This window comes from Clupea harengus, chromosome 16, assembly GCF_900700415.2.
Source record: "Clupea harengus chromosome 16, Ch_v2.0.2, whole genome shotgun sequence".
NCBI classification, from domain to species: domain Eukaryota; kingdom Metazoa; phylum Chordata; class Actinopteri; order Clupeiformes; family Clupeidae; genus Clupea; species Clupea harengus.
The window spans coordinates 27,248,198-27,257,831 of record NC_045167.1 but is presented as its reverse complement, the minus strand read 5'-3'; the positions used below and the strand labels follow the sequence as shown (position 1 = coordinate 27,257,831).

The 9,634-nt window shown below is 46.3% G+C and overlaps 2 protein-coding genes across 2 annotated transcripts in view; one reads left to right on the top strand and one right to left on the bottom strand.

The window, feature by feature from the left end:
* The first annotated feature begins 1,886 nt into the window (after positions 1–1,886).
* ccdc146 (coiled-coil domain containing 146) overlaps positions 1,887–9,634 on the top strand; it is a 45,210-nt gene continuing 37,462 nt past the window's right edge. The window contains exons 1-2 of the mRNA XM_031582862.2: positions 1,887–2,046; positions 3,192–3,423. Coding sequence (XP_031438722.1) covers positions 3,193–3,423 — 231 coding nt within the window. The 5' untranslated portion in view covers positions 1,887–2,046; position 3,192. The remainder of the gene's footprint in view (positions 2,047–3,191; positions 3,424–9,634) is intronic.
* fgl2a (fibrinogen-like 2a) overlaps positions 7,970–9,634 on the bottom strand; it is a 6,314-nt gene continuing 4,649 nt past the window's right edge. Inside the window, exon 2 of the mRNA XM_031582865.2 lies at positions 7,970–8,760. Coding sequence (XP_031438725.1) covers positions 8,054–8,760 — 707 coding nt within the window. The 3' untranslated portion in view covers positions 7,970–8,053. The remainder of the gene's footprint in view (positions 8,761–9,634) is intronic.

The following is a 9,634-nucleotide window of genomic DNA, read 5'->3' as shown; positions in this document are numbered from 1 at the left end:
TAACGCCGAAGAACTTTACAAGCCATGTAACATACACAGACAACACTTTGTCTTGGTATGGCGGTAAAAATGTAACCTTCATAATCTACGTGCAATATTACTGGATCGAGGACTCATCATCATCATCATCATTCAATTTTATATAGCGTTTCTCTAAATACCCGAAGTCGCTTTACAGAGTCCAGTAGTCGTACATACACAGTCATACCGGTGGTGGTAAGCTACATCAGTAGCCACAGCTGCCCTGGGGCAGACTGACAGAAGCGTGGCTGTCAATCAGCGCCTACGCCCCCTCCGACCACCACCAACATTCATTCATATTATGGACGAATAAAGTAACAATAAAAAAGATGTCTCTAGCCCTATGGTTAAAGAAACTACAGCTAATTCACCATCGTCACTATCGGGCCTGTTTATAATGGATGGGAATGGGAACAAGTGTGACCCATTGTGGCCCCTTTTGACCACCATAGATACAACACCACAACATCCTTGACCACCATAGATACAACACCACAACATCCTTGACCACCACAGATACAACACCACAACATCCTTGACCACCATAGATACAACACCACAACATCCTTGAGACCACCATAGATACAACACCACAACATCCTTGACCACCACAGATACAACACCACAACATCCTTGACCACCATAGATACAACACCACAACATCCTTGAGACCACCATAGATACAACACCACAACATCTTTGACCACCATAGATAAAATACCACAACATCCTTGACCACCATAGATACAACACCACAACATCCTTGACCACCATAGATACAACACCACAACATCTTTGTTTCCCCAAATGAAGATTTCGGGTCATTTATATTTGTGCTTTTGGCCACAAACAAATGACCTTATTTTACTCAAATTGAGAGTATATAAATCTGTAAAGCGAAGGGGAATCCTACTCACTGATATTTTGACGTGGAGAGGACGTGTGTAGGCTATCAATACGATTGGCCAAGGACGTGAAATGACACAAGCTTTGGAAGTTTGGTGTAATGGTAAACAACGGATACTTCGATTAACTTTATTTACAAATGTTTCACAAATGTTCTTTATTCGTGATGAACGTATATGGCCGCTGCGGAGCAGTTTCACCGCCACACACCTACCTAGACTTACTTTGTTTTAACCTCTTTCTTTTTGTCCTGTACTGCCACCTGTTGCACCTGTTACTGCCATGAAGATGTGGCTATAAATTGGCACTGAACCACATATTTGGAATACCCCCCAGAAGTAACTGAAGCCTGATTTTCATGAAGGATTGGTCTAATAGCTGTAGGATGATGTTGAAAAGTTACTTAAGCCATGTTTTATATGAACATTTTGGACAAAAATAAATAATGTTGTATTATATATGTGTGCTTTCATGAATGAGTTGAATAATATGATGAGATGTCTCCCAGTGTTCTGTGCATAGAACGTTCATGTCGGTTTAAGTCTTCTGATTTGTAATATTGTGTGTTTCCCCTCTCATGTTGTGGTCAGCGTGTGACTGTAGTTAGCGTGTGAGTCAGTGAAGTGTGTGTGTGAATGCCCTGGTGTGATTTCCCTTGAGTTGATACCTTCTGCACCCTGAGGCATTCTATCACGTCTGCGTATAACAGCCCATTTCCCAAACCATTCTGTGTTCAATGTTTACGTTGAAAATCACAGTCAACGGTAACAATGCTGATATATACACCTAAATTCATGAGATAGCACTAGTGTTTTTAAGTAGGTGCGTGTGTATCTACATATATGTGCCTATAAAGTAGTCAACACTTCGTGGAACTAAGCTTTTAAGTCGATAAAAGATAACCTGTAGCATAAGCTAGGTAACAGGTTTGAAGTTACTATGGTAACCCTCGTACGCCATTTATCAACAAGGTTGCTGAGATTGCTTGCAGCTGTTCATAGCAAGAACTTTTGGGATGTTCTAAGCTAACCTTACATTTGACGTTAAAACTTTACCTTTCAGTGTAAATGCAGATGGAAAGCAACGAATTGACACAGGATTTTTAAGAAAAGTTATAAGGTAAGAAAGACAAGAAATTATCGTTTGCTACTCTGAAGTTTAGTCAACCATGTAGCCGCCAGTGTCATTTGCTTCAGTTTGTTTAGCGAAGCGATTTTAGGGTTTACGTTACGTAACTAGTTATTTTTCAAGGTAACTTGCGGTATCAAGTTATATTCAAGTCGGGGTTGAAAGATTTACCACTAAACTAAACTAAAGTAAAGTACCGCTACCGTAAGTAAATTGGTAACGGTTAAATAAACAGTTGCCTGTTGCCCCTTTAGTGGTAACGTTAGTTAAAAGGACAAATACAGCTAACGTTAACGTACGTCGTCAGCTTGCTGTAGCCTAAGTTTCAGCTAACTTAACAGGTAACTCCTACTAACTTTTACTGTCAGTAACTTAGTCAGTTGTTCAAATGAACCTGACATACATTTTGCACTTCGCATAGAACTGTAACGGCGCTCAGCGACCACTAACGTTACGCCTAGGCGTCCGCACCACCCCGTCCTTGTTTGCGTTTTCCATCTTGTGTAATTAACTCCCTGACAATGTGCATGGTTGTATTTAAACCTCATGCAAGGGAAATCTAAATAATTTGAAATATTGAAGTACTGTCTTTGGAGTTCAAGGTCTATAATTGTCTCCAGACAGAGCCTTGGAGATTTAATTGCATTCATATTGCTTTGCGTGTGTGTGAGACCCCAAGCATGTATAGACGCCAATACATCTGTGACATGAGCCTTTGTTCTGGCAGTAAAAGAGGATTCATGTTGACAGTTTCCAGTGTGTCTTTGTTTCCCAATCACATTTTTGGCCCTGTACATGTGTGTGAGTCTCTGTGGCCCTGTGTATGTGTATGTGTGTGTATGTGTGTGTATGTGTGTGTGTGTGTGTGTGTGTGTGTGTGTGAGTCTGTGGCCCTGTGTATGTGTGTGTGTGTGTGTGTGTGTGTGTGTGTGTGTGTGTGTGTGTGTGTGTGAGTCTGTGGCCCTGTGTATGTGTGTGTGTACGTGTGTGCATGCATGAGTGTGTGGCCCTGTGTGTGTGTGTGTGTGTGCATGTGTGAGTCTGACTTTGTGTGAGTCTGTGTCTATGGCCCTTTTTGTGTGTGTTTATGGCCCTGTGTGTGTGTGTGTGTGTGTGTGTGTGTGTCTGACACACAGCATGAGTGTGCCCGGTGAGAGCAGAAGTCCTCCCCCCCCTCCTGCTGAGGAAGAGGAGCAAAGTGATGCGGAGCTGGAACGCGATGAAGATGAGGAGCTGAGTGATGCGGAGCCGGAACACGATGAAGACGAGGACGAAGAACCCATCTCTGCTCTGGCTCCAGAGGTGGGGCTTTCAGAAGAGGACTCCGCCCACTCCCTGGCCAGCCCAGTGTTCCAGTGGCTCGATGAGGTACTGAACACCACACTGTCACGGCCTACTGAACACCACACTGTCACAACCTACTGAACACCCCACTGTCACAACCTACTGAACACCACACTGTCATCGTCTACTGAACACCCCACTGTCATAGTCTACTAAACACCACACTGTCATAGTCTACTGAACACCACACTGTCACAACCTACTGAACACCACACTGTCACGGCCTACTGAACACCACACTGTCACAACCTACTGAACACCACACTGTCACGGCCTACTGAACACCACACTGTCACAACCTACTGAACACCACACTGTCACGGCCTACTGAACACCACACTGTCACGGCCTACTGAACACCACACTGTCACAACCTACTGAACACCACACTGTCATAGTCTACTGAACACCACACTGTAATAGTCTAATGAACACCACACTGTTATGGCCTGTAGGCCTACTGAACACCCACTGTCACGGACTACTGAACACCACACTGTCATCGTCTACTGAACACCACACTGTCACAACCTACTGAACACCACACTGTCATAACCTACTGAACACCACACTGTCATAGTCTACTGAAACACCACACTGGCACGGACTACTGAACACCACACTGTCATCGTCTACTGAACACCACACTGTCATAGTCTACTGAACACCACACTGTCATAGTCTACTGAACACCACACTGTCACAACCTACTGAACACCACACTGTCATCGTCTACTGAACACCACACTGTCACAACCTACTGAACACCACACTGTCATAATCTACTGAACACCCCACTGTCATCGTCTACTGAACACCACACTGTCATAATCTACTGAACACCACACTGTTATGGCCTGTAGGCCTACTGAACACCCCACTGTCATAGTCTACTGAACACCACACTGTAATAGTCTAATGAACACCACACTGTCACGGCCTCTAGGCCTACTGAAACACCACACTGAAACACCACACTGTCATAATCTACTGAACACCACACTGTCATAGTCTACTGAACACCACACTGTCATAGTCTACTGAACACCACACTGTCACAACCTACTGAACACCACACTGTTACAGCCTCTAGGTCTACTGACCACCACATCATCATCGTCTACTGACCACCACACTGTCACGGCCTCTAGGCCTACTGAACACCCCACTGTCACGACCTACTGAACACCACACTGTCACAACCTACTGAACACCACACTGTCACAACCTACTGAGCACCACACTGTCACAACCTACTGAACACCACACTCATAGTCTACTGAACACCACACTGTCACGGACTACTGAACACCACACTGTCACGGACTACTGAACACCACACTGTCATCGTCTACTGAACACCACATCGTCATCGTCTACTGAACACCACACTGTCATCGTCTACTGAACACCACACTGTCATAATCTACTGAACACCACACTGTCATAATCTACTGAACACCACACTGTCATAGTCTACTGAACACCACACTGTCACACCACACTGAAACACCACACTGTCACACCACACTGAAACACCACACTGTCATCGTCTACTGAACACCACACTGTCATAATCTACTGAACACCACACTGTCATAGTCTACTGAAACACCACACTGTCACACCACACTGAAACACCACACTGTCACACCACACTGAAACACCACACTGTCACACCACACTGAAACACCACACTGTCATAATCTACTGAACACCACACTGTCATAGTCTACTGAAACACCACACTGTCACACCACACTGAAACACCACACTGTCATCGTCTACTGAACACCCCACTGTCATCGTCTAATGAACACCACACTGTCATAATCTACTGAACACCACACTGTCATAGTCTACTGAAACACCACACTGTCACACCACACTGAAACACCACACTGTCATAGTCTACTGAACACCACACTGTCATAATCTACTGAAACACCACACTGTCATAGTCTACTGAAACACCACACTGTCATAGTCTACTGATCACCACACTGTCAAGGCCTCTAGGCCTGCTGTTCAGTCCTTTAAGACTATGTTGTGTTTGTGGCTCAAAGGGTAGTGTAGGTTCAGAGATGTGTCATTGGGTGTGAGCCAGGGTAGGAAATTTACATATTTTTTGGGGGGCAATTTTTGCCCCCACTTGCTGAAATCCAGGGGCATTTGACAAAAAATTGGGGGCACTTTTAGAAACTTGTGAAATAACATTTAACCTTTGTTCAAAATAATAAACACTTATTTATGCTTACAGTATATGAGCAATTGTCATCAAATGGCAATAATAAGACTATTAGGCAGTAGTCTACAAATTTAAAGTGTTTTCTTAGATTTTTTGAACAAAAACCAAACAGAAAACAGAAATCAGACAATCATATTCAATTTTATTCTTATTTCTTTGTGGTTATTGATTGTTATTATTACATTTTTTTAAACAACTATTAACAATAGTTTTTTCTTATGGATTTTTGTGTTACCTTTAATCATGTTGTACCTACCATAGTAGGCCTACAGGAAATACAGATAGGACTGGTTAGCTAGCTTGCAAGCAAGCCTTTGTAGCTAACGCACTATCAGAGCTAGCTAACGTTAGCTAACTATCATTAAACTAGCTAAACCGAACTAAATCATTTCTAAAATTATTATTACTAGTTATCATTCACCGTAGGCGATGGTGTGTTGCTTGGCGCCTGGTGACGAAAGGCCATGTATTTCTGTATGTTTTCGCTCCCCTTGATGAAGTCTGCAGAATAATTCGCCTGTGCTGGATTTACAACGACTTTGGCAACTCGTTGTCCACAAGTCCGACATGCCTTCAAAAAAATGTGGCTCTTTTTTTCGTCGCCGTTATCCTCCACCCCAAGCCAATCTAGCTTCGACGGTCGCTGGGTGTGTGAATTTTATCTTTTAGAACCTGAGATGGTGACGGAGACTGTGTTTGCTCATCCTCATTTCTCCTCACTCTCGCAGTCACAGGTCTGATTAAGAAGCGCTCCAAATATTTTTTGTTAGAACGTTCGGTTCTTCACGCACACGCAACAATCAGTCAAGGCGAAAATCAAAACATTGAATGGCAACTGGACCGGGTCATAGGCTACGATGTTTTTGACAAGTTCATTAAATTATTATTACAGAAAATTATGGGGGCATTTTTTGCCCCTCTCCTAGTCATATCAGGGGCAAAATTATATTTCTTAGGGGCAGTTTTGCCCTTTGCCCTCGTGTATTTCCGACGCTGGTGTGAGCGTGTAGAGCTTATAGTTCAAACAGTTGCACGACCAACTGGTTTTAATGGCTCCCTGCACGTATGGTGATATCAACCCTTGAAAATCCCATAAGTATTTGTGTGTGAGAATTTTTGATGTGGTGCTGTCGCTAGGGACAGGTAAGAGGACAGGAGAGAGGGCGGAGGTGAGAGGAGAGGAGAGAGGACAGGAGAAAGGGGAGAGGAGAGGAGAGGGGAGAGGAGAGGAGAGGGGAGGGGAGAGGAGAGGAGAGGAGAGGAGAGGAGAGGAGAGGAGGAGAGGAGAGGAGAGGAGAGGAGAGGAGAGGAGATGAGGAGAGGACAGGAGAGATATCTGAGTTTGGTGCTTTCTGTTAAGGAATAAAAAACCTGGAGCTGTGACACATTCTTATTCTTTTATTTCAAAATAGTTGGTCAGAAAAATTCATATAGTAGAAAAAGCTCAAATATACACAGTTGAGACAAACCAGCCAATCAGGCGACAGTGCCGTAAATCAAACCTCAGGTGACAGCGCCGTAAAGCTGGTCTCTAATTATTATTATTATCCGAACATGATGCAGCAACTAGAAATATAATCCGTTAAAGGCACATATAACACCCACATTTATAAATGATATATAAATGATATATATATATTACTGATATTCTGACACTCCATTTAATAAATACTGTACATGTCTTCCTGACCTCCATGATGGCAGCTGGGACAGGTATGATCCTGACCCTTGACCCAGCTGCTGTCATGGTTACCATAGAATTGTCCATCATCATCCTCAGGCTGCGTGCTGCAGCACTGAGATGCAGTGCAGTGTGCCGACACCAGGGGGCAGTGTTACTCAAGAGCAGTGGTATGCAGTGCAGTGTGCCGACACCAGGGGGCAGTATTACTCAAGAGCAGTGATATGCAGTGCAGTGTGCCGACACCAGGGGGCAGTGTTACTCAAGAGCAGTTATATGTGCTGAGGGGCTGATAGGAGAAGCAGTGAACAGGTGCTGTGTTACTCAGTCACTCACTACTCATGATGCTCAAGTGCTTTAGCAGGGGGCTCAGTGGAGTACGGTTAGGGCTGGGGGTACGGTTGGGTTGGTTAAGGAGGGTACGGTTGGGTTGGTTAAGGGGGTACGGTTGGGTTGGTTAAGGGGGGGTACGGTTGGGTTGGTTAAGGGGGGGTACGGTTGGGTTGGTTAAGGGGGGGCTAGGGGTACGGTTGGGTTGGTTAAGGGGGGTACGGTTGGGTTGGTTAAGGGGGGCTACGGTTGGGTTGGTTAAGGGGGGTACGGTGGGTTGGTTAAGGGGGGCTACGGTTGGGTTGGTTAAGGGGGTACAGTGGGTTGGTTAAGGGGGGCTAGGGGTACGTGGGTTGGTTAAGGGGGTACGGTTGGGTTGGTTGGTTGTTGGGCCTCTAGGGGGCGTAGTTCTTGGGCCTGATCATCATCTTGGCCGACTTGAAGGCCTGCCTGTAGTTGGTGGGGTAGTACTCGCGGGTCAGGTTGTGCCAGGTGCCCCAGAAGATGCCGTTGCGCACGCCCTTGTAGCGCCGGTGGTAGTACTTGCCGTTGAGGTTGGCGGACATGCAGGCGTCGAACCACCAGCCAGAGCTGTAGTACGCGCCGCAGTTCCCGGACGGGTACATGTCGTTGTCGCGGTCAGGTGTGCTGAAGAACTTCTGGTCGTGGTTGAAGTGCTTGCTGAAGTGCAGGGCGTCGCCGGCCGAGCCCGAGTACCCGCTCACCGACAGCCGGTAGCGCAGTAGCTCGTTGGCCACGTAGAACTGCTCGTACTTGGCGTACTCGCGCACGCCGTCCACGTCCTCCAGCTCGATGCGCAGCACCATGTCCTTGGCCTTGGTCAGCAGGTGGATGAGGTCGTTCCCGAGCCAGAACTCCGCCCGCGTGTCGCCGAATCCCTTCTTGTACTCGGCCCAGCTGCGGTTGAAGCTCACGCTGCCGTTCACGCGCCGCTGGATCACGGTCCAGCCCCCGCCGAACGACTCCATGTCGCACCACACGGAGACGGTGCTGTTGCGGGGGTCAGGGGTCACCTTATAGATGCCGTCAGACCGCTGGCCCAACGAGCTGTAGTCGGAACAGTCCCGTGGAGCGATGATGGCTAAAGAGAGAGGGAGAGAGAGAGAGAGAGGATGACTACAGAGGGAGAGAGAGAGGGAGGATGACTACAGAGAGAGAGAGAGAGGGAGAGAGAGAGAGAGAGAGGATGACTACAGAGAGGGAGAGAGAGGGAGAGAGAGAGAGAGGATGACTACAGAGAGAGAGAGAGAGGGAGGATGACTAGAGAGAGAGAGAGAGAGAGGGAGAGAGAGAGAGAGAGGGGATGACCACAGAGAGAGAGAGAGAGAGAGTGGAGTGGAGGCGCTGCAGTGTTTGGGAAATAAAGACCCAGACTAACAGTCTAATCAGCCTCACACACACACACACACACACACACACACACACACACAGACACACACAGACACACACACACACACACACACACACACAGACTAACAGTCTAATCAGCCTCACACACACACACACACAGAGACTAACAGTCTAATCAGCCTCACACACACACACACACACACACACACACACAGACTTAGAGTCTAATCAGCCTGCTTCCTCTCAGCAGAAGCTGTGTGACACTAACACAGTCTGACCACGTCCACACACACACACTCGCTCACACACACTCACACAAAACTCAGTTTGACCACCACTACATCAGAGAGGGAGAGACACACACTCACACACACACACAGACCACATCCACATTTTACTTATGGGAAGGAATTTGTTTATCTCTGTTTCATTTATATATTTACTGGCCTTGACAAGGTCACAAGAGGATGCAGCCTCTGTGATACGACCCACACATAAACACACACACACACACACACACTCACACTCACTCACTCACTCACTCACTCACTCACTCACTCACTCACTCACTCACTCACTCACTCACTCACTCACTCACTCACTCA